Source organism: Eublepharis macularius, chromosome 15 (assembly GCF_028583425.1).
Source record: "Eublepharis macularius isolate TG4126 chromosome 15, MPM_Emac_v1.0, whole genome shotgun sequence".
Taxonomy (NCBI): Eukaryota; Metazoa; Chordata; class Lepidosauria; order Squamata; family Eublepharidae; genus Eublepharis; species Eublepharis macularius.
This window is the reverse complement of record NC_072804.1, coordinates 33,805,657-33,830,771: the sequence shown is the minus strand read 5'-3', so window position 1 is coordinate 33,830,771 and position 25,115 is coordinate 33,805,657. Positions and strand designations below refer to the sequence as shown.

The window sequence follows — 25,115 nt, the reverse complement described above, 5'->3', positions numbered from 1 at the left end:
ATGAGTTTACACAGCAGAATAGTGATTTAAATCTGGATCTCTCAGATCTTAGTCTGATGCTCAAACCATTACACTGCACTGTTTCTTCTATTAGCCTTTTCTTTTGCCTTTTCTTGTAGGGAAGGTGCCTCTGGTCATTTTGGCTCCCCTTCCTTGCCCTTTCTCCAGTTCTACTATCCTGTTTCTGAGATGGGGCAACGCAGACCACAATCTCTGCCTCTGTTGGCCTCTGCAGCTTGCAACACAGGCTGTTGTAAAAAAAAACGCCTTCAAATCCAGCTCCACCCCTGGAATGCTTCCTTTTGGGATGTTCCTTTCCCTCCCCGTCCTTCTCCTCACTCTCAGCATGGCAGGAGGAGCCTAGAAGTTTTGATGGCCTTTAACCGAGGGGGAAAGAAGTTTCATGCCGCAGATGGAAAGAGCTGATAGGGGGGGAAAGCAGTTTGGGACAAGAGGATTCCCTCCAGGTAAGGGTCGGGGAGCTGGGGGGGGGTGCCAGAAGCCGAGGAAGTCTTTGAACTGTCATGCTGCAAAAAAAGAGATTAATACTGTTTGTGCTACAGTTGCTGAGCTCAGGAACATCGAATGGGAGGGGAAACGCAGACATGGGGCATGAAAGGGGGTCTTAATATTAGCCCCGGCTCTTCAGGTCTAAGCCCCGGGACCTATTTTTAGTACTGCAACTGATCCTGAAAGATGTGACATAAATATATAGTGCCAGTGGGTGGAGAGCTGTTCCTTCCCCAAGCATACAAACTCAGAGTAGCTTGTAAGAAGGGGCTTGCAAAGAAAAGCATATGAATCCCCGGCAAGTTTGAGCCCCGGTACCTCTCCTTTTTGAAATGAAGAACTGAAGAACAGTATCCATTTGCAAAAAATCTCAATGAAGTCTGAACTTTTCTTTTGCGCACTGAGCAGAGGTGGAGTTTACCCTGTGCATTTTATTTTATTTTGTTTGGATGACAATATGGGTGCCTCATGAGTATTGCATGGATATTGCCCAACAAAGTTGTGAATATCTTGTACAGTCCTTTTGGGGGGGGGGGAAGATGGTGAAATAATTGTCTGGAAAACTATAGGCCGTTTTTTTTCTCTCTTTTTCTATCTGGTTCTTTATTTTATATATCTGTAGTCCACCTTGAGTCTCAATAAGAAAGACATGATAAATGAAAATATTGTTCTATTGTAATTATTATCATCATTAATAAATACATGTGAAACAAATCCCAGTGAGATGATGATGATGATGATGATGATGATGATGATGATGATGATGATGATGATGATGATGATGATGATGTTGTAAAGGACACCGTGTCCTCTAGTTTGCAAGATCTGAGCGAGTCTGTTAATGTTTTGGAGGTCTTTCATTGATAGGATCACCATAAATCGGAAGCGACTTGACAGCACATAACACACACAGGCAAAAATAATAATAGACATTCCTAAGGTTACCCGGTATCCATAGGTTTCGAACAAAATCTCTGTGGTGGGAGAAGGGGGCAATGCCTTGCTAGACATCCTATACTAATGCTGCAGGATATTTTGAGATTCCAGAGTTTGTTTTGTTTTGTTTTGTTGCCTTTTGAAACAGACTAAGCAATTCAAGCAAGTAGCAAAGGTCTCAGGCAGGCTTAAATTACAACTGGAATGCTGATGGTAGAAAACATCAAGATAAAGTTACCTGTTTTTTTCCCCATCGAGAATATATAAAGGCAAATGCTCATGGAGACTGAATATTTGCTCTTCTCAATGCTGTCATAACAGAGCTTGAGCCTTTTTCCTGAAATTTTACCTTCAGTATAATGGAAAAGCCTTACAGTCCCTACTAAACATCACCAAAAGGCTGAGAAGTCCCCACTAGCAACAAAGCCCATTGTGGGGAAAAATACAACAGGCTCTAGAAAGAGGAGGGTGGGGAGGCGGGCATTGCCTCATCCTCCATGACTGATCCCAGCCGGGTGAAGGCAGGGGGCGGGCATTGCCACCTGCTCTGCACCTGATTCCAGCGGGTTGAAGGGGGGGCTGGCATTGCCACTGCTCCACTCCTTATTCAGGCTGGGTGAAGGGGGGAGCAGGCATTGCCTCCTGCTCCTTGCCTGATCCCAGCCAGGTGAAGACAGGGGGCAGGCATTGCCACCTGCACTGCTCCTGATTCCAGATGGGTGAAGGGGGCTGGGCATTGCCAACTGCTCTGCTCCTGATCCCAGCTGGGTTATGGCGGGGGGCAAGCATTGCCACCTGCTCCCCTCTTGATCCCAGCATGGGCTTTCTGCCACGGCACGCTCTCTGGAGGAACAGGCTGCCTCGCCTGAGTTTCCCTCCATGGCAGTGCCCTCTGGTGGTGCACCAGGATAGGAAGTGAGTCGTCTAGAACATGCTTACTCTTTTATATGGTAGGATTCTGTAGATGGACAGAAGAGGCTGAACTACTGTGATGGGCCCAATACGGCTGCGTAATTCCATGGGACTGGAATCAGGGGACGGTTTCACATGCTCCCGTAAGATCACATAAAACACATGGAATGAAGTGGCTTCCTAGTGCGATTTCCTGGCACAATCCCCTTTAATGGCGCGATGACATCAGAAATCACGCCATTAAACAGGATCACGCTGAGAAATCGCACTAGGAAGCTGCTTCATTCCATGAGTTTCGTGCAATCTTCCGGAGGCTCTGGCTGTGTGGAAATGGCCCGGGTCTCCCAGATCCAGGGTACCGGAAACAGGAGGGAAAGCAGTCAACCCATCCTCAAAGCATGGACTCCTACCCTTGCTTGCAAACTTCTCTTTCTCTCCCACCTTGCTGAATTATTCTACAGTGGAGGATAAGCAGAACGTAGGTGGAGATCTCTCACAATTACAAGTGATCTTCAACTGATAGAGATCAGTTGGCATGGATAAAATGGCTGCATTGGAAGGTGGCCTGTATGGCATTATACTCATTGAGGTTCCTTCCTCCAAAACCACACCCTCCCCAGATCCCACCCTCCAAATCCCCAGGAATTTCCCATTGCAGAGCTGGCAACCCTACGATCAGCTGGTATACCAACAGCTCTGCCTTTTCCTTTCTTCTTACAACTGCCTGATACTCCAGCAATTTCTGTTTATTTCATGGCAGAGTGGGGATTCAAACCAAGTCTCTCAGCCCCTAGTCCAGGTGGATAGTTTAGATGGGAAGACATGATGGTCTGCAGCAAAACAGAAAGATTTGAGTCCAGTGACACCTTAGAGACCAACAAAATTTTCAGGGTGTGAACTTTCAAGGGTCAGAGCATTCTTCTTTAGACATCCTAGTCCAACACTCTAAGCACTATACTACACTGGCAATAAACTGTGTTGGTCCAAGGTATGACTGTTTAGATAGACAGAGAGAAGGAAGGAAGGAAGGAATGGGAAATAGGCCCTAGATAAGAAGATGGTGTACCCGCTAACTCCACAATCCAACTGAGATTCTATTATCAAACAGGTTGAATCTTTGTCCTTCGAAGTTTTGTAGGTAGGAAGCATAAATAGTGGGTCTAATGATTTTGAAAAGGCCTAAATGATGGCTAATGGGGAAATTGGCTTTTCCAAGCCCAAACTTTCTTACCTGTGTGTTCCCATTTAAACACTCTTTCCACTGATCCACACTACTTGGAGTGGGATGCTATAAGAGAATCCCAAATGCTGGAAAGTGCAAAGATCCTAGTGTTGGGGCTCTCTCTCATCAGCAGCAAAATCAGTTTCTACAAAGACTGATACATTTATGATTCACACAGAAAAAAGCTACACATGAGCCACAGCAGGGGCTCTCTGGGAGTTTCTCCCAAACCACTTGATGCCACTCGTACTCAAGTCATACTGAACAAACTAAAGGGATGGTACAGCTGTCACTTCCAAACATGGGGATGGTTCATAAAATTCTGTGCTGTCCCCTTTCCCACCCAAGCATTCTCATTTTCCATCTTTCAGGAAATGGCTTCCTGTATTTCCAGCTTCAAACCCTGAATCAGCAGTAAAGGAAATCTTACTCTGGGTTTAATTGCTGCCTGTCCACATACTATACATGTGGCTCACTGGAGTTAATGCTACCTAGATTCTCACTTACTTCTAGAGAATCAACTGCTTCCCTTATCAACAAGATAATGTTTGATTCAGAAACACTTGTTTTATGCTCTTTTTTTACTGTTATTATCCACTTTCAATGTTCAGGAGAAAGCCAGGTATGTAAATATTTGGGGAAAATACATAAGTAAGCATTGGATCCAGACTAAATTCGTACTTTCACTGATTCCTCCTTCTCACTACAAACCCCCTTCATGTTGTTCCCAGGGGTCCCTTATCCCCCAGGAGCAACATTTCATGGAGATCCAGGGACGAAGGGAAACAAAAAAGTTCCATTCTGCTGATGGAAAATTTAGTCTGGATTCATCCCATTGATTCCAAGGGAATGGGAGAGTGGGAGAGGAGAATTGTCTAGGTGTTTAGCTAGTCCTTTGGAATCACACCTAGCACTCCTATCTCTACTGGAATAACTGTTGTGTGTTTCTCCCAGATGATTATTATTTATTTTTATTTCTGTTGTTGTTGTTGTTATTTCTCCTTCTCCTCCTCCTCCTCTCCATACAATAATCACCCTGTGAGTTAGGCCAGGCTGAAAAGAGTGCTCAGCTCAAGGCCACTAGCAAGCTTCCATGGCCATGGGGATTCGAATCTGGGACTCTCCGATCCTAGTCCTCCTGATCTCTAACCACTACACCCCACTGGCTCTTTTTCACATCTGCAAAGTGTTTCCCAGATGTTGGGGACATGTCGTGGGGGGAGACACTTGTTTTAATGTCCTGCTTGCACCCGTCTTGGAGGCTGCCACTGCTGGAGGCAGATGAACCCTTTGCCTGATCCAGCAAGGCTCTTCTAAAGCCACTGACGCACTGAACTAAGTTTGTCTGGAAGTAGGCTGCAAGCTTAAGAACACTTTCCTGTGAGTAAGCCTTATGGAATGAAATGGGGTTTATTTTTTAGTAGACCTGCTCCCATGAGTTCCATGTAAAATAAATCAGGGACTTGCCTAATCAGAGTGCATTGGAGACCGAAGCAGCTCCGCTTCTTGAGGGATGCTGCAGTAAACCAAAGTCCTGCTAGAACTCTTTGGTGCGTGCGCTAGAATGCACAGCCACCCAGACCGGGTTTCCAAACCGATGAGCTCTCCATGCTGCTGCTGCAACGGTTACTCTTGAGAAAGCGAGTGCAAAATCTGTGCTTCAGCCGGCCCCAGATCGGGTGCTGAGAGGACTGCTTGCTCAGTTTTTACCCCGCGGCTTTTGTCAGCATCGGGAGGAGATGTTGAAACACATGGTTAAAGGAGAAAATAAAGAACGGAGACAGGTTTTGGAGAACAACTTCACCTCACCCGGTTGTTCCAACTTTATGGACCAAGACTATTCATCGACTGTTACTGCTATAGTGTGATTTATTCATTGTCTTCCTGATAAGTTGTTTACACTTGTAAGCTTGCACTAAAATTTATTATAGCACTTGCACTTTAAATATTGGAAACCTATATATAAATATCTGGTTGAATAATTACTTAACTATATTGAATGCTTCCTGTGGGAGGTTGCCCACATTTTTGCTAGTTTCACTAGGAAGCAGCCATTCTCTTTATTTGCAGAACTCTTGTGTCTGCATCTTCCTGCAATGTGTCATGGGATTTGCATGGAAGACAGCATGGTGTAGTGGTTAGAATGTTGAACTAAGATCTGGGAAACCTAGGTTCGAATCCTCACTCTCTCATGAAAGCTTGCTGGGTGACATTGTCCATCGCTCTCTCAGTCTAAGTTCCCTCACAGGGTTGTAGTGAGGATGAAAGGTACAAGAGGGAAATGTTGTAAGCTGCTTTGAATCCCCATTAGGCTTTCCAGGTTGCCAGCTATGGTGGCCAATCTCTCACCTCCAGCATCCCCACCCTGGGTTCAGTGGAGCAGTGTGGACAACGTGGTGGAAGGGACTGGCCTTGCACATATCATAGTGCCTGACGATTCTCTAGTAATCCCTCAATTCCCAGGAACTCTCAATCTCTATGGTAAAAACTATAGAGTTCTGTGGAATTCCTAAAGTGCCATGCAATATCGATTTCTGCAATCACTGCCTCTGCCAATGCCCCCCAGGGCCGGCAACCTTAATCCCCATTGGGGAGGAAAGCAAGTGTAATTATTGAAATAAACAAATAATGTTTGCTAATGTGTTTCCATTTCCCAATCCCTCTTATATGCCAGTTTGGCTAGGAGTGACTTGGGATGAGCTAGACACGCCCTTCTCTTACCTCTTAACTAAGCACTGCTTAAGGAATGGCATTCCCAACTTAGGGAGCACCCATGTTATTTGGGACGCGGTGTCCAAGACTGGCTGCATTCCTGCACGCCGTGTTAGGATGCAATCCCAGCTGGGATTTTTGCACTCACGGTTCTTCTTCCCGTAAATGAATGTTCTCTTGCAAAGTTTATTGGTTATTCTCAATATTTCCTTTCTGAAGTCCGGGAGGGGCAGTGAGATGGACATGCATAGTGAGTGTGAATTTGGAAAGAGCTATGTGTTCTCTCCAGTTCTTTGCGTCTACTGTGGGAAAAGCAGAGATGTTGGCAGTGGGAGGGGATCCTGGCACAGACGGGTACAGAACTAGCCAGTGAGTCATCCTTTGGCCTGTTTCATTAACTGTTTTTGTTAAGCTGTACCTGGCAACTGCTGGCTGTGGTATGACAAAGCTCTTTATAATGGCAGTGAAAGACACTGGGGTTTCAGAAGCAGCCACGATAGCCTGGAACAGTCTCACACAACCTCTCAATGTCGGTATAATGTCTAAAAATCACTTCTTCCATGACTGAGCACAAGAAAATGGGTACTCTCATGGCCAAAGTGCTATATTACTGCTCCTGCCATCCCCAAGTTGCTTTTCAAAATGAAGGGAAAGGTCTTAATTCTATCACTGGTGACCAGTTTTCCTCCCCGAAATCATAAAAAACCCTGCTAGGGTTACGATTTGCCTGTCCTGCACCACTGTGCATCAGCCACACTTGATCAATTGAGCTGCAGGAGGAAGAGGGGGGAGGAAACAATGTCACCAATGCTGCAACACTCTAGGAATTTCCCCCAGTCTCTATGGTATTTGAAGATTTGAGGGAATTCCTAGAGCTTCATTGGGGGGCTGTGACACCACTTCCATGTAATCGCAAAGCAGGAGAGCCCAGCGCAGTCCTACCAGACTAATCAAATATCTTCCGGTAGAAGTGTTCATGAGTCAGATTTATATCCTCCTCACCTGATGAGAATCACAAGGGGCAGCTTTTCACTTTTAAATGAGTCAGCATAGTTATCCGAAAGTCTGCAAAACAGATTGGGCCCCTAGAGGAATGAAGAAATGTGGATTCCTTCCTGTTGTTTGTTAGTTTAAGAAATCTCTGTTGATCCCTTGCATGCATTTGAATAAATACATTGATGAAATCTTCACCAGTGTCACACAAATAAAAACAATCGTTCCGACAAAGAAAAACAACTTACAGTTTTATTTGATGTTGCCCCGTAGCATTTTAGAAGAGACTCTCCCCTCTGTGGGAGAATTGCATTCCACATTGTTGGCTCTGGCACTATTGATGCACTAGAGTGATCGTTCACAGTTGAACTTTCAGGTGTGGACAATCCAGGTACACGATTCCTATGCGGCCACAAGAGCACCGTATCCAATGAGGAGGGGAAGCAGCTGGAGACTGAGAGAGACAGAGGCTGATTCTGCACATGTTGGATAATGCACTTTCAAGGCATTTTATCAATCTTTTGAGGTGGATTTTTTGTTCCGCACACAAAAAAATCCGTTCCAGATGATCCATAAAGAGGATTGGAAGTGCATTATCCAACGTGTGCTGAATCACTGAGAAAGGCCTCTTTTCTAAGATAGCATTGCTGACCATCGTTTGTGAGAGTACTTTTATTAAAATTAATACTTTTTTTTTAAATGCACTAATAAAACAGGCCTCTTCTAAAGCAATTAAAGAGTCATACAGTGCAATCCTAAGCAGAGTTACTCCAATGACTTCAATGGGCTTAGACTGGAGTAACTCTGCTTGGGATTGCACTGCTTATTAGTTTAACTAACTAATTGGTGGGGAAAGAGATAAAAATAGACTGGGAAGAGGTGAAACAGACTTCTCGATGACCCATTACCATCTACTTTATTCCTTCAAATCTTGGAACCAAATTACGCGACCAATGATGCATGATATTCTCTTCGACTCTCAAGCACTCCTAACTTCCTAAGTGTCTTCGGAGAACAGAATACTAATTGATATTGCACAACCTATTGCGTTTCCAGAGAATCTGTGAGTCAATTAATCAATCACATTTTAATTACCCTTCCTCCAGAGTTCAGAGTGGCATTTATGGTTCTCACCTTGTCTATTTTATCCTCACAAAAACCCTGTGAGGTAGGTTCGGCAGAGACTGACTGCCCCCAAGTGAGCTTCATGTCTGAGTGGGGATTTGAACCTGAATATCCCAAATCCAGATCTGACACAAGTCTAGTCATGTAAGTTTGGAATTGGAAAGGAAGGGATGAGGAGATATTTGGCAGGCTCAAGGAGGGATGAGGGTGGTGAACCACCTCCAGAGGGGGCGGTCAAGTCCAACGAGGCTCGCTGCGATTCCGTGAAGGAGATTGCAGGAGAGAAAAGCCTGGTGATCCCTATGACCCGACAAGGTTTGCGCAAGCTAGAGTGGGCTGGAGAGGTGTGAGAGAATAATGACTGAAAAGAAACTATTGTTTAGGCATTTGATTAAGAAAGGAACAGGTTTATACTTATAAACCTACGTAGGAGGCTTAGAAATATAGAACATTAATTTGCAGTGATGGTGAATCTGCTGATCATAGAGATAGCCAGCAAGAATTCCACTGAATTCAAGCACTGTTTTCCTTGTTCTCTTGTCTACCATATTCCTTGTTCTCTTCTTGATAGTCTAGCAGCATGACCCATGCAGAGACATTCATTTGTTGACAAAAAAAACATCTTAGGTAGGGTTGATAGGCCATGCCTGGAAGCCGCCAGGAGCTTGCGGAGAGGGGACATAGGGGCCAACATCATGTACACCGTGATATCACGTCTAAGAAAATATGGAAGTGATGTCATGTCATTCTAGGAATCGCTGGAAACTCTATGATAAAACCATAGAGTTTCTGCTGATTCACAGAACAATGTGAAATCACTTCTGGAGTTTTCCGAAAAGCAACAACAAGCTGGCTTTTTTAAAAAAAAAATCTTCTTCTGCCTCTTGGAGCGGCATCGGGCAATGAAAGTTGCCAGTGGAAGACCTGACAATCCTAATCTGGGATTAGTCCTGGTAATTGTGGAATAGGTACTCACTCTCTTTTAGATACCAGGTCAAAGCATTTCTCTTCTAACACAAGGGTTGATCTTTTAAATTTTACATTCTTTTTTTAAACAATCTGCTTATTGTCTGAGTACAGTGATAAGATTGAGGTTTTTTTAGGTTGTTAGATATTTTATGCTGGGATTTTAATGGTTTGATCTTATGCATTTTATCCTTGTTTCATTTTGTGAGACTCCTCAAGCAGGTCTCTGAAGAAGTGGCCTGTGAATGTTTTAAACAAACAAATAAATAACAGTGGCTAGAGTATAACCACATGAAGCTGGTTTATATTCTTGTACTCTATTGGTCTATCTTCAGGGACTCAGGTGCTGGTCTTCCACATCACCTCCTATACAATCCTTTTAATTGGAGGTGCTGGGGATTGAACCTGAGACCTTCTACATGCCAAGCAGAGGCTTTACCACTGAGCTGCTTATGAGTATGTTCAAATTCCAACTCTGTCATGAAGCTTGCTGGTGAGCTTGGGCCAGGCGTTCACTCTCAGACTAACCTACTTCACAGGCAAGTTATATTTTTCATGGACGTTCACCACCACAAGATGCAGGAATAACCACCAGCTTAAATGGCATTGGGCAGGGGCAGGGGGAGAAATTCATGTAGGAAGCATGACAGCTACAGAGAACCTCCGTTTGCAGAAGCAGTATACCCTGGAATACGGGGAGAAGGGCAACCAGAGAAGTGTACCAACTTCACTGTTTCCTTTGGAGCATTCAGAGGCACTGGGACTGGAAACAGGACTGGCTGTTGGGTCTGATCCAGCAAAGTTCTTCATCTGTTATATTCATAGCGTTTGGTCTGTGTCTGTGATTAGTAACTCTACGTGGTTATACGGAAGAAAGATGAATCATTACAGTTCTGCGTCTCTTAGACCTTCCGAGACTCTTGCAAATGCATTTTTTCCTAACTTCTCTTTGCCTTGCAAGAAGAGAGTCTTCGGGGGAGAGGGCAGCACCACCAGGCTCTCCTTTGCCCTAAATAGCCTCCTAACCCTCCCCTCCATGCTTCTGCAGCATCTCCTGCCGCCTAAGCTCCCATAAACGTCTGGCTTGGAAGTGCAGGCTTTCAATCACTAGCTGGTTGGAAAGTTTCTTGATCATTTCAAAGAGCGGCAACCAACGCCCAGAATTTCTTTGCAGCAATTCAGCAAAAGCCGAAGAAAGCTAGGCAGACTTTCCAAGGTCCTCCATTGCCCCAAAACTTTGTTTAAAGGGCAACTGCTTCCCCTGCAGAGGGGAAAGGTAAAGAATTAGGCCTCAGTTAGGTGGTCCAACTGTTTCTGGACTGTACCACCTCAGACTGGGTGTTAATAAGCTTGCCGTTTGCTTTCCCGTGGCAGGTAAGCCACCGCCTTTGTCCCTAATTCCTCAACCTTGAGAAAATGAGGGGTGGGAGAAAACGGCCAGAAAATGGTCTCCATAGTGACCATAGTGAAAATGAATGCTTTGAACTCTGTGGCACTGCACCCCTCTGAGCCGCTTCCTCCCCAAACCTCGCCCTCCCCAGGTTCTCCCCAAATCTCCAGGAATTTCCCAGTCCAGAGTTGACAACCCTGTTTGTTGGTGTCCTAGTACCTTTCTATCTCAGCCCTCTTTAGGGAGTCTGGCCCCTACTTTATCCTCACAACAACCTTGTGTGGTAGGCGAAGCTGAGCAACAGTGACCGGCCCATGCCAACTTTATGGCTGAGGAGGGATTTAAATCTGACAGTGGGATCCTGTGCAGAGTTGTGCCGGTCGAAGCCCATTCACTTCAATGGACTTAGAACATTGTAAATCTTGTTAGAACGGTAATGTAAATCTCCCAGATGGTAATCCAACCCGGGGCTTTTTTTCTGGGAGAAGAGGTGGTGGAATTCAGTGGGTTGCCCTCGGAGAAAATGGTCACATGGCTGGTGGCCCCGCCCCCTGATCTCCAGACAGAGGGGAGTTTAGATTGCCCTCTGCGCCACTGCACGGAGGGCAATCTCAACTCCCCTCTGTCTGGAGATCAGGGGGCGGGGCCACCAGCCATGTGACCATTTTCAAGAGGTTCCGGAACTCCGTTCCACCACGTTCCAGCTGAAAAAAAGCCCTGATCCAACCACTATGACACATTGGCTTCCAGTATTCTCCCTTGAATGGAAATAGGGCAACTCTCCTCTGTTTTTACTCTTCTGGCCTGGGCCAGAATGCCTATCCCCCTCTTTTCTGGAGCAAATGGTGGGTGGAACAGAATTCATGTGTCTAGTGGAGAGGAAGAAGGCAAGTTCCCCACAGTTGCTATTTCATTGGCCAATGGCTGGAGGTGGGGTTCCCCATTGTGTTCCTCCAAGAGAGTGGAGCTGCAACCAACCAGCAGCCATGGATTGCTTACACTGGGGGACGGATTGTTTTAAATTGCTTTAAAATGTTTAATAATTTTTAACTGTTTTCAGTGTTGTAAATCTCTTCAGGCCTCATTGAGGGAGAGGTGGTATAAAAATCTAATAAATAAATAAATACTGAATATGTTTCAAATGATAATGCAAAGTACCAGTTTAAGGAGTGGGCCAATGAACCTCGGTTACCTCCACACCCCGTTAGATGTTACACTACTATTGCGCTATGGTGAATATTTGCAACTGGCTTTTGCTGAGTGAGTAAGACGCTTGCTAAAGTGTGCTCTAGTGTAATCTCCGAGAAGGTGTGGCTGCAGCCCTCACTTTGTTCCCACCTCCATGAGGTGACTCAGGTCTAGCAAAGCAATGAGATATCATTGCTCAATGACCGAGGGGCTCTATCCATAGGCCATGTTGGTTAGTTGCTTCTTCTGACTCCCACTACCCATCTCGTTTCAGGGACTGTTAACTGAAAGCAGACACCATGAACTGGGGGATCTTTGAAGGGCTCCTGAGTGGAGTGAACAAATACTCCACTGCCTTTGGGCGCATCTGGCTCTCAGTTGTTTTCATCTTCCGGCTGCTGGTCTATCTTGTGGCTGCTGAGAAAGTGTGGGGTGATGACCACAAGGACTTTGACTGTAACACAGAACAGCCTGGCTGCCCCAATGTCTGCTTCGACCATTACTTCCCAGTCTCCCACATCCGCCTCTGGGCTCTGCAGCTCATCCTTGTCACCTGCCCTTCCTTGATGGTTATCATGCACGTCGCCTACAGAGAAGCAAAAGAGAAGAGGTTCAGGGAGAAATATGGAGACAATGGCCGGCGGCTCTTTCCTGACATAGGCAAGAAACGTGGGGGCTTGTGGTGGACCTATCTCATCAGCCTCCTCTTCAAGGCCGCCGTGGACATCTTGTTCCTCTTAGTCTTCTACATCATCTACCCAAATTACACTCTCCCCCTTGTGGTAAAGTGCTTCCAACCACCTTGTCCAAACATTGTCGATTGCTACATATCCAGGCCCACGGAGAAGAACATCTTCACCCTGTTTATGGTTGTGACAGCCTGCATCTGCATTCTTCTCAGCCTCATTGAAGCATTCTACCTCATTGGGAAGAGATGTAAGGAGATCCTTGAGGCCAGAAGTGAAAGGTACCACCGACACCGTAGCGGGACACTTATTCACAAGGACTCTAGCTCTCTTTCCTCCAGTCAACACGAACCCTGTGAAGTGGGCGTACAAGTCTTCCATGGGACAGATTACAAACCGGTCACTGCGTCTCTAACAAGCAGCTCCCCATGTGCTAAGACAAAACATGAGAAATTAGGGTAACAATGCCACCAAGTAAGAAGGGATCGCCGCTAACAGAAGCCGTGTCCCTTCAATCTCATATCGGCACCTTCTTTGACGTGGATGTGATATGAGAAATGGCGGGGAGGGGGGATTAAGATGAATATCAGTCTAATTTAGCCTTTGTCCCACACTCCCTTATTACATAACCCAGCCCAAGCTCTTCAGTTAAAAAAACCCTTCTGTGTCCTCTTGTGCTGATATTCCTTAATATTGTCATGTATAAGGCCAGAGGCAGGTGCTAGTTGTCTTCAAATAACTAAAAGCACACTCAGAGAGATTTGTGCTTGTGCTATGGGCTCTACAAAGCCTGTTATTCTTCTAGTAAAAAGGAAATTGTAGGGCGATTGTTTTTGGTCTACAGAGAATGCTATTTTGGAAGTAGCACCACCTATCGCATCAAATTATAATGATACAAAAATGATCTCTAAACGTGATTGACAGAGATTGGCAACACTCACTTTGTGTCTGAAGAGGGAATGCTGTACAATCTTGATGCTTTCATACCATGACAACCATAAAACTTGGCTGGAAATGTTTCTTCCTTTTGAGGGTCAGAGAACCAAACAAGACAAAGATGCGGAGTGTTTTGTATCTGCAGCTCAGGACTATGGTGTAAGCTAAGAGAGACTACACTTTCCCCAAGCACCATTTTCCTGGGCTAAAATGGCCCCAAGGAGTTGCCTGTAGAGAAATGTAAGAATTCAGATATGGATACCTGCATCTTTGCCACGCTTGGACAAAGACAGGCTCCCCAGTGGTGCTTTAGGTCAGGAAAAATGGCATGAGGGAGAAGTTTAAATCTCTCCCTCTCCTTGTGCCTATGTCTCCAGTCTGCATCCAGGTCCCATGCTCCTGAAATAACTAAGTTTTTAACCTCCAGACACAGAACTCCCAACATCTTGTCTGATTTGGACTTCATTCTTTGGGCAAATTCAGTAACAAGTTTTCCAAAAAAATTCCAAAGGAAAGTCATCTGATTCAGTGATTTGGGGGGCATGTATGCACATGTGCAATCAGAGAGATGCATAGGCTAGCCCTCAGGAGCAGGCAGAACTATGACAGATAAGGAACCATGCAACTTAAAGCATTCCCACACGCAGGGCTTTTTTTCTGGGAAAAGAGGTGGTGGAACTCAGTGGGTTGCCCTTGGAGAAAATGGTCACATGGCTGGTGGCCCCGCCCCCTGATCTCCAGACAGAGGGGAGTTGAGATTGCCCTCCATGCTGCTCAGCAATCTCAACTCCCCTCTGTCTGGAGATCAGGGGGCGGGGCCACCAGCCATGTGACCATTTTCAAGAGGTTCCAGAACTCCGTTCCACTGCATTGCTGCTGAAAAAAAGCCCTGCCCACACGCACTGTAAACAATTATTAGGCCACCTCAACAAGGTTCAGTGAGTTCCTTATTTTCGCACAGTCATACTTGAAGGAAGAATGTCATGTCCAAATTGTTCTGGTTCTTCCAATTAATTTAATTTAAAGTTTTAAGCCACCTAACCGTAACTCATTTCGCAACATTCTGTCCACTCTAATTTTCTAAAAATCTTTCTCCCAAAAGGAAGTGTTCAGTCTGGGTGGTAATAAAAGTGCCAGAACTAAGAAATCTTAGAAGTGGGGCAGGCGGGGGGGGGGGGGGGAGAGAATGATTGAATGTTAGGATGGACCTGTGGTCCAATCCAGCTATGCAATTCTTATGGTGCACAAGAAAAATGTATTTTTGCTGTGAGAAAACATGACTTTCTGGAATCTCAAGCAATAATAAATAGTATTGATAATTTATAAAGTGTCTTGGCAACTAGGCATGATGTATGATAATTCTATGAAAAAGAACAAACCTTACCACAGGCTTGTGAAGTGTTTTTGCAAGTAGGAAAAAAACAGGAAGGTTTTCTTCTTTTGAAACATCTTGGCTGCATTTATCAAAGTGGGTTTCAACTTGCCTAAGTTTTAATCAAAAGACAAGGGGTTGCACCTAGACTAAATGGGAAATTCCTACCAAATCTCTCTACCTACTGCTGTGCTGATCACCCTTGGTTCATTCCTTAGGATCCTCTATCCCCCCAAGAGCAGCATTGTGTGGAGGAGAGCAGTGGGGTGTGGTAGGAAGAGGTAGACAGGAAAGTTCCATTCTGCCGCTGGAAAATTCAGTCTGGATCCAACCCGATGGCTTTGTCTCTTTGGATTCTATTGGCTCACACACTTGCTCCTTGGTCTAGGAGGTGAAAGAGGAGATGCAAGCAGGCAGGAGACAGTCTAACAAACTGCTGAACTCTTGGACCACATGCTGTAAGGGCCACCAGATCATTTCTGCACCGAGTCCAGATCTTCTTGTTGAGCCACATGGCTAGGGCTTCCTCCAAGCTTGACTGAAACCCTGCAAGGAATGGCATCTCCACCCTCCCTTGGGTGACCTACTCCACTAGCTAATTAACTTTTATCGATGAGGCAAGAGTGATTACTTAAGTGTTCCATTTCCTTTGAGTCACCGGCTCCTGAAGATCCCATGGTGTGCTTTAGTCTCTTGGGGAACTGGGTCTGACTGACCTAAATTCTCCATCTTGCAGTCACTAAGCCAGAAAGCATCTTCCCCAGGGTGGAACTTGCTACCTGGATCAGTTATGCTGGACCAGTCTTACGTATTTAATGTCTTTTTCAGAAATGGCATACTGCTTTTCTGCCAAGTGCTCAAGGGCGGCGAGCCATAAAAATTAGGGATGTGTGCTTTAATCCGTTTAATTGGCAAGTTAATTAACTGAAGTTTATGAGTCTCTGGGGGACCACTTGGGGGGCTGAGAGCTAAGGGCATACTTGTGTTTTTTTTAATGTTAGGTTCTTTTGTGCTCCTGTACTAGGGGACGAAAATGAAAAACTAAACTATTAAAGTGCTGTTTTATTCTAACTAAAATGTGGTTGCTTTTCTTATTAAATGGCAAATCATTTTAGGCTTTTTCTTCAACATGTCAAAAAAAATTGGGTTCTGTGCAAATGCATTTACCATTAATTGTTGGATTGGCGATGGCAGATTATTTATCAACTGAATATTCTTAAATTATTCAACAGCCCTAATGTTAAGTGCTAAAAAAATCCATAAAATAATGTAGATAATCAGAAGCAAAGAAGGCAGAATAAGATTAGAACAGCCCCACCATCCTACAAAATGAACAAGATCAAACAGAGTTTGCTGCAGTGAGTCCAAATGTCTCTAAATACCTGGCAAAATAAGAACATCTTACAAGTGACCTAAGACTAAAGCATTTTAATTGGGTGGGTTTCCCTGAAAAGTAAATTCCATAAGGCTAGTGCCAACACCAAGAAGGCCCTGCTTCATACACCTTCATGCCCACAGAAGGAGAAAGGAGAGGGAAATGATGTGTTTCCATCTGCAAAATGGCAACACTCAAAGATGTCCTAAAAATTAATCTTTTCATATTGATACATTTGAAGCTGAAAATGTCAAGTATTTTAACTTGCCAAATTCCATAACTGGAAGTGTTGGCAAGGGAACGTTTGTTTGCAAGCATATTCTAGCAACAGCTTCATCTCGCAACTAATCACAGATTGTGTCAGTAAATCTGGAACACCCATATGGACCAAAAGGGCAGAAACACAGAAAGCAGAAATGTGGAGATGCCACTCAAATACGCAAATCATGATTGTTGCATCTACTATTTTTTTTTTCATGAGTCTGGATTTTACAGATGAAGGTACAATGTCCCTGTACGTGAGAAGCCCATCTGAGAGGGGTGGGCAAGTGGATAGGTGGGTTTGGATAGATAAAGTTATTTATCCAAAGACCCATTTAATAGTGGAATAATGCCCTGATCTGGATGGACCAGGTGAGCCTGATCTCATCGCATTTCAGAAGCTAAGCAGGGTCGGTCTTGGTTAATAATTGGATAGGAGCTCTCCAGTGAAGACCAGGGTTACAGAGGCAGGCAATGGCAAACCACCTCTGTTAGTCTCTTGCCATGAAAACCCCTCTAGGGGTTGCAATAAGTCAGCTATGACTTGAGGGCACTCTCTACCAATGCAGATATATAAGAAGCCTGCAGAACCTCTCAGCTAGAAACTCAGCTAGTTGCCTTCTGGGCCCATGGCCACTGCCTCTATCTTATAGTCTCATACTTGGCTTATCATGTCCCTGTCGGGCTAACATCTGTGGCTGGTAGATTACACTAGGCTCAGTGGTCCATGAGTTGTAGACGGTGCTGGTCAAGTTGTAAATTAGAATCCAGCGAGTCATGAGATTCATGCCACATTCATTCCATCGTTTCCAAGCTCCCAACTTGCATTTTTCCACTAAAGCCTTGATGCACAAACCACACCACAAACTCTCCCTTCCATCACGCCAGGATCTACATCCAGCCGAGAAAGCCTCCTTGCTTTCCTCCTCCCAATTGCCCTCGAGGAGACCAGGGGAAGGAGGAAAGGAAGCAGCCAGTCCTTGTGCCTGCTGATCTAAACAGACCTGATGGAGATCACTGGAGATCACTTGGCTATTTGGTAAAAAAGCAAGTGATACAGGAAGAGAAGAGGGGATTTATCCTTCATTCCCTGCTTGTTTTTCCTAATCAAAACCGTGTTCTCTATGCATTTCTTTTTTAAAAAAACTTTTTATTTTTATTTAACAATATAAGCAATAAAAGACAAAGAAACTTCAAACTACTTCATTCCTCTCCCTCCCCCTCTCACACTATTTTGTTGCTTGTTAGACTGCTAGTATAAACATATTGTATGGTAGTTTTTCAGTATCCTCAGTTTAGAGGCTTTTCTCCCCCTCCCCCGCCACCCTCAAGCAATTCAGGCCACCATTCCTCAATAAAAGGATCCTCTTTTTGTCTCCCTTGCTGAGTCCTGACTTCTTGTGTCTGTTGGCTAAAAGGACCCCAAACTTTCTGAACTCCATCACGATCAGACGCAGGTTCAGGAGGTCTAAAGGGGGGGGGGAGATGTGTCTTCTTCAAGCCTCTCACCCTTCCCTTTAAGACATTAACAACAGCACAGAGAATCTGGCACTGATTAGCAAAAAAGAGCAAGTACTGAAGGCTTCGCTCTGCTTTTCCCCTCCGTCATGGACGCTTGTGCACAGTTCATTCCTTGCGCTTGAACCCCACAGAGCTACAAATCCCCTCCATCGAGTACGCTTCCCCTTGAATTTTAATCGCTACTCGTTTTGGATTTTGATTCCACTGATCCTCTCTGGGAGACCAATGTCTGACTGAAAAGCAATCTTTTTTTAAAAAAATAAAGATGCAATAAAACAAACTCTCTGAGACTAAATCTACAACAGTCCAAAGTACGGTGGAGCTTTGGTATTGCAGGCAGAGGGTGAAAGGGCCTGCTGGACGTGTGCGCTGACTTCGTTCTGCGGATCGAGGCCTTTGTCTTTCTCTAAATAGGTAATAAACCTCTTTGCTAAGGAGGGGACGTGGGCCAAAAAAAAAAGTCAGTTTAATTTGGTGTGCCTCGATTGAAAACCAAGCGCAGCATCATAGTTCATTGAGCTTACTGGTGGAAGATGAATGAGGCACACCCAACATCAAGACACTCTGCTCTGCCGTTGTCAAAGTCAGAGGTGCCTCGGTGACTGTCACGACCATAGGAAAAACCAGCAAGAGTCGGCAAAATGCTCTATCCTCAGGTAAGGGCAGGATAGTTAAGCAGGGTTGCTTCTCTCTGTGCCAAGGACATTTAAAAATTTTGCTCCAGGTTAATCTCAGAAAGGCTGCATATATTTAGTTATTCCTTGAGAAGCTCGTTTGATTTGCAGCCTTTGGACTAACACTGGGGTGAAGGCTTCTCAGTGAGGGCTAGTGGCTTGACTCAGGGTTTGAACAGTGGCACAGAAGAAGAGAGTCATGAGGTCACAGCCAGGGTTGTCAACCTCCAGGTGAGACCTGCTCCCAGAATTACAACTGATCTCCAGACTACAGGGAATCTGTTGCCCCTGGAGGAAACAGCCAGCTTCTGAAGGTAGACTACACGGCATTACAAGCCCGCTGAGCTCTCCAAACTCCATCCTCTCCAGGGTGCACCCCCAAATTTCTAGGAATTGCCCAACCTAAAGTTGGCAATTCTAGTCACAACTGCGTTATCCTCTACAGGAGGTCGATTTAAAGACAGCCAATGCAGCACGTGCCCCTGGAAGCCCAATGTGGCTCACCTATTGTGAATTTAGGACTCCAGTGGCACCTTAAAGATTGATAAAATTTAGTCTAGCAGAAACTTTCATGAATCAATGCTCACTTCATCAGATGCACAGGAGTATAAATCTACCGGGATGATGTATATACACAACAGAAAGTGTGTGTGACGGGGGCGGGGGGGGAGAGTGTTACAAAGAAGCTGGTTCAAAATGTGATCTAATCCAAAGGGTAATTAGTTCACTCAGCATGGGTGTGAGACGCTCCCAAATGTTGTTAGATAGGCAAAATGTAGTGCTTGATGAAGTAACAGGTACCGCTGAAGTAATTAACCTCTGTACAGGGTAGATCAGGCAAAATATTAACATCTGCGTACATGCCATCAACTGACTTACGGCGACCCCAGAAAGGGGCTTTCAAGGCAAGAGATGAGCAGAGGTGGCTTGCCATTGCCTGCCTCTGCAGTGTCTTCTGTGGTGGTCCCCCATCCACGTTCCATTGACCCTACTTAGCTGCCAAGATCTGACAAGATTGGGCTATACCGTGCTGCCTTCCCTCGCTGCACTGTTGGGGAAATAGCATAAACATGATGCAGGCAATGGAAGGGTATGAGCAAGGGGAGGATGCACAGTCAGGTGAGGAGGACATTCAGGTTGGTGGGTGGGCATGGAAGTATAGTGGTGGGCAGATGGGGCTCCTGGACAACATCTGATCAGGGCCCTCCAAAAATTGGAACCAGTACTAATTAAATTACAGAGTCCTGATCATAATCCATGAGAATTGTCCTATTCAAGTAATTCATCCCAATCCAACGCCTCCAGGGCATATATGGGGGCTCTGATAGACATGTCACACTCTTTGCCTGGAGGTATTACCCTCTTGCAGTGCCTGTAGCACGCAAGGAACATCTTCTGAACCGAAAGAGGGGTATCCTACAGACCCTGGGCCCGGCTTCCTTGGGGGGGGGAGTGGGGCTTATCAACAAGAATGCTTGTAAAACGTGGTCCCGCTGGAATACAGTTGCCTCTTCTTCACCCCTTCACTGAGACTTTTTGCTTCATCTTTACAAAAGGGTTCAGGTGGCTTCTGCACACCCTGCTGAGTGAATGTCAGGCCAGATCAAGTCACTTGAGCGGATCGTTCCCTCACACCTGGGTGCAATGTTCCTGGTGACTCATGTTCTCCTCTGTCCAAAAAGCTACACCCAATCAGTTGAGAATTTGCAGATTCTTTGAAGAAATTAGTTCTTTTTAGATGTTACAGTCACACATATTGGGAGACCACTACCCACACACAATGCCAGCATGCACTATCCCCAATCCTCTCGATTCTCATGGTCAACATGTTATGTGAATAGGGGCAACACAGGTTTCTTCTTTGAGCATACAGTTTCAGTATACAAACTCTGGAATATCCAGCAATCAGTTCACTTGTACCAGAGGTGTACACACATGGTTAATACGTGTGTTGCACTCGCTACTGGCATATTGGAAGGCAACACTGCATATCAGGAGGATCTGCACACAAGTGGTAGGCTCCCAGTATGTGCAACTTTTATATCAGTAAAGGTAGATCTATCCCAATGTGTTCTTAAGGGTTCCCTTAAAGGCAGGAAGAAACCATTTAAGTCATGTGCAGTTAACCTGTTTAAGGATCACTAAGGCTACTGTCCTCAACAGGACTAGTCTCTTCAGTGAGAATTCTACAGATGTCCAAATTCCAGAACAATGCCTGTGGCCCCACTTGGTCATTTAGTCTTGCAGAAATGGCTTTTGCAGAGTAAAGAAAAACTGGGACCAGACCTGTAAAGCAGGTACACAAATGAAGAGCTGAGTAAACCATGCACACGCTTCTCCAAACAGGTGCCTTCCTTCTTTCTCGATCACCCTCAAAATGTGGAAGGACCAACATATCAAGTGAATTCCCTTGAACACTGGTACACCGCATTTCCACAGTTTGCACAAGGTGGGTCGTATAAGTGATGTCATATACCTGCATTTATTTGATCTCACCTGGTCTCCATCACATAGGCTCAGATTTCTGCTGGGCCATTCAAGATATGATTCATGAGGTGTCAGACGTGGATTCTCCCAATGGCTGACGCTGACTCCCACCACACCAAGTATGTTACTGCAGGTCTGAATGCCCAACCTGGGCCCATATTAGCATGAAGAAGCAAAAAAAAATGTCCCTAAAGCTTTATCATATTTGTTAGACTTGGTTTCTGCAAAGACAGCGGGGAGCAAAATTGTGGCAGGAAATCTCTCGTAGCTCAGACTACAGAACAAGCCAAACTGGAAGCTTTAAGTATATCAGATCTTATCATATGCCTCTGCTTTGTTTTTCAAGAGGCTCATTTGCTAGTCTGGCTGATAAACCAGAAATTCGCACTTGGGGCCAGAACTTGGAGGTAGAACACCGACTTAATCCCCCGTCTCGGATATCTCACATTCAGGATTTGCCAGTCCTTTTTGCTCCAATGACACTTAAGACTCAATGCACAATACGGATAGGATGGATGTTTTGTCCAGAAGACCTATATTGTTGTGGTTGGCCATTATCATTTGGGCTTCTGGTGGGTGGATCAGTTACACCTCTGATGGGTGGATCATTTGACTGCCCAAAATGTGACGTCAACATTCTTATCAGCGCTAATTGTATGGATTAGGGTTGAACTGAAAGAGGAGGAGTATTTAATGAAAATCTTTTTCAGAATCGCTTCTCCGTGATTTTTTCAGGGATCATTGCGGACAGGGTACACGTATTGGTTTTGTGACCCCTGATTGTTTGGGAATCGTCCACTTGACTCACACATGAAGTAGTGCCCTCGCTGTAAATGGGCATTGCTTGCTCTAAATGGGCATATGAAGCATTACCCTCTCTCTAAACAGAATTTGATTAGGTGTGTAGGACTGGAAAATCATTGTGTGGGCATGTTATCCCACATTGGCTAGGTTTTCTTCAGAAGGAATGACACGGGGGGGGGGCGGGGCAGACAGCCACTGAAGCAACAGCAAAAGTGAAATAGCTGTGATTTAAGTGAAATGGCTGTGGATTAAGATGGTTTCCCAGTGTGTCTTACACCTTCAATGACCACTTCTGAAGTAGAAAAGAAACCTGGAGAACATTCTGCTCAACTTAGCATGAATGCTTCAGTGTAGAGATCTTCACAGAGGAACAAAACTACCTGAAGAGGTCAGGAAAACTCCCACTCTCATGGCTTTTCACAAACAATCCAAAACTGAATTATTCAAGAGGGCTTTTTACTCAGACAGGAGGGCTGTACTGTAAGGAAACTGTCTCAAACAGATGCATCAGTAAAGAAATAGGGACCATCAGGGCTTTTTTCTGGGAAAAGAGGTGGTGGAACTCAGTGGGTTGCCCTCGAAGAAAATGGTCACATGGCTGGTGGTCCCGCCCCCTGATCTCCAGCCAGAGGGGAGTTTAGATTGCCCTCCACGCCGCTCAGCAGTGTGGAGAGCAATCTTAACTCCCCTCTGTCTGGAGATCAGGGGGAGGGGCCAGCAGCCATGTGACCATTTTCAAGAAGTTCCGGAACTCCGTTCCACTGCGTTCCCGCTGAAAAAAAGCCCTGGGGACCATAGACTTTACTACTATGTACTATTATGTACTATCTGTTGTTTAAGTACAATGCTACTGGGTAAGTTCTATGTTGTTTAATATGTCAGTCTTAGAATTCCTAATGCTCTATTTCAGCAGTTCTTCATCTCTGTGTATTGGATTTCTGCTGGTTTTTAAATCTTTGCAAATTTATATACCCGATTATATTGTTTATTGAAATGGCCTTGAAATTGTCTGTACTGACTCACCTTGGGTAATCCACTTTGATTCTCAGTGATAAAGGCAGACTATAAATGACGTAAACAAAAAAATAAGATTTGGAAGTCATGCAATGTACCCGTGTGGCAGCCAGTGGGATGAAGTGGTGAGAGGAACAGAATGGGATCTGTCAAATCTATTATTCGTATTCTTTTTCCATGTCATGCTTTCTCCAGCACTAACCTCAGAGTGAGAGGATGAACTGGGCCTCACTCCAAGAACTTGTCAGCGAGGTGAACCAGTACTCCACAGTTTGGGGGCGTATCTGGTTCAATGTGGTCTTCATCTTCCGGCTCCTTGTATACACAGTGGCAGCTGAGGCCATCTGGTCTGATGACCAGCACGACTTTGAGTGCAACACACAGCAGCCAGGCTGTACCAATGTCTGCTATAACCAGTTCTTCCCCATATCCCATATCCGTCTCTGGGCCCTCCAACTCATCCTAGTGACCTGCCCTTCTTTATTGGTTCTCCTGCATGTGGCCTACCGGAAAGTCAAAGAGCAAAAACACATGGAGGAAGCTGGCAGACACTGTGACCTGCTTTACCCCAACCCCGGTAAGAAGCACGGAGGGCTGTGGTGGACCTACCTCTTCAGCCTCCTCTTGAAGGTAGCTGTAGATCTGGCCTTCCTCTATATTTTCCATTCAATCTACCACAATTTTGATCTTCCACGGCTGGTGAAGTGTGTTGTGGCTCCTTGCCCCAACATGGTCGACTGCTTCCTCGGCAGGCCTACAGAAAAGAAAGTTTTCACCTACTTCATGGTGGCTGCCACTTTGGTCTGCATCATCCTTAATCTCTGTGAGGTAGCCTATCTCGTGGGTAAGAGGTGCAAAGTGTTTGTATCTCTGCAGAGACTGGCATAGCCTGGAGACAAAGAAGATCACATCTACATTCAGTCAATACAGGAGAAGAATCGCCTTCTGTAGATGCAATGGGCTGGACTTTTCAGCCAGTTGGCTCTGTCTGTGTGAACTGAGAGCTCCAGATTAGAAAAGAGACATGAAGAAGATGGCATGCCCCACAACAAGAGGCATAAATAGGTCAGGCTGGGCTAGGGTTGCCAGCTCCAGGTTGGGAAATTCCTGGAGATTTGAGGGCGGGATCTGGGGAGGGCGGGATTTGGGGAGGAGCATCAGCACGGTGAAATGCTATAGAGTCCACCTTCCAAAGCAGGAGAACTGGTCTCTGTAATCCTGAAATACATTGTAATTCCAGGCCCTACCGGATGGCAACTCTAGCTGGGCTCGGGGGCGGGGGGGGGGCAAGAATGAGAGCAAGACAAGGCAGAGATGCTCTATAAAAGGGAACAGAACTGCAGGACCTCGTGGGCCAGACATATGTATAAATATCTCCTTTTTCATTTATTTTTGGTCCTATGTTACTAGAGTGAGCTTTTTCATTGCATTTTATTTTGCTGCTGGTGTTTCTGATTCATTTGCTTCTTTTACACCATTTTAACTAAGGATGCTTTTTAAAAAATCATTTGGGCTCATGTTCTGCTCACTAGTGGTGAGCAGGGAACTGATTTTTCATCAAACCTTTTGGCTGTTCAAAAGACCTCAACTCTCTTCGGTGGTCACTTTCTGCCTATTCAGTCAAGACAAGAAAGAGGAATCGTTGCCCTTTCGAGAATGCGTGTCCTCACACAGCCAGCAGGGAGACCTGGCTGGCATAGCCCTCCCTAGAGCTGTTATTGCTGTACCCTGTTGTTTAAATAAACTGAGCAAACCAACCAGTCAGCCAGTGATTATTTCTATTTTTCTATTTACTTCATTTGTCCTGTACTTTTCTCCCCAAGTGGAACCCAAAAGTGGCTTCCAACTTTCTGCCTCTCTTCCTTTTATCCTCAAAATAACCCCATGATGTAGGTGAAGCCGAGTGTGACTCGACCAAAGTCAAAAGAAGCTTTTGAGATAGAGTGAAGATTTGAATCAGGGTCTCCCAAGGCCTAGCCAATATTCTTAACTACTACATCAGGCTGGCTTTTTTTCCCCCTTACTGTTTGG

The 25,115-nt window shown here is 45.2% G+C and overlaps 2 protein-coding genes across 2 annotated transcripts; both read left to right on the top strand.

Moving 5' to 3' along the window:
* Window positions 1-355: 355 nt before the first annotated feature.
* On the top strand, window positions 356-14,267 carry LOC129343584 (gap junction beta-5 protein-like). Its single transcript, XM_054999877.1, has 2 exons — window positions 356-467; window positions 12,229-14,267. Exon 2 carries the CDS (start codon window positions 12,254-12,256, stop codon window positions 13,100-13,102), a length of 849 nt encoding a protein of 282 aa, XP_054855852.1. The 5' UTR covers window positions 356-467; window positions 12,229-12,253; the 3' UTR covers window positions 13,103-14,267.
* Window positions 14,268-23,300: 9,033 nt separating this feature from the next.
* On the top strand, window positions 23,301-23,972 carry GJB4 (gap junction protein beta 4). The gene has a single exon (XM_054998873.1). It carries the CDS (start codon window positions 23,301-23,303, stop codon window positions 23,970-23,972), a length of 672 nt encoding a protein of 223 aa, XP_054854848.1.
* Window positions 23,973-25,115: the final 1,143 nt, after the last annotated feature.

Coding starts and splice junctions, on each gene's coding strand:
- GJB4 (XM_054998873.1), top strand. CDS start 23,301: ATGAACTGGGCCTCACTCCAAGAACTTGTCAGCGAGGTGAACCAGTAC.
- LOC129343584 (XM_054999877.1), top strand. CDS start 12,254: ATGAACTGGGGGATCTTTGAAGGGCTCCTGAGTGGAGTGAACAAATAC.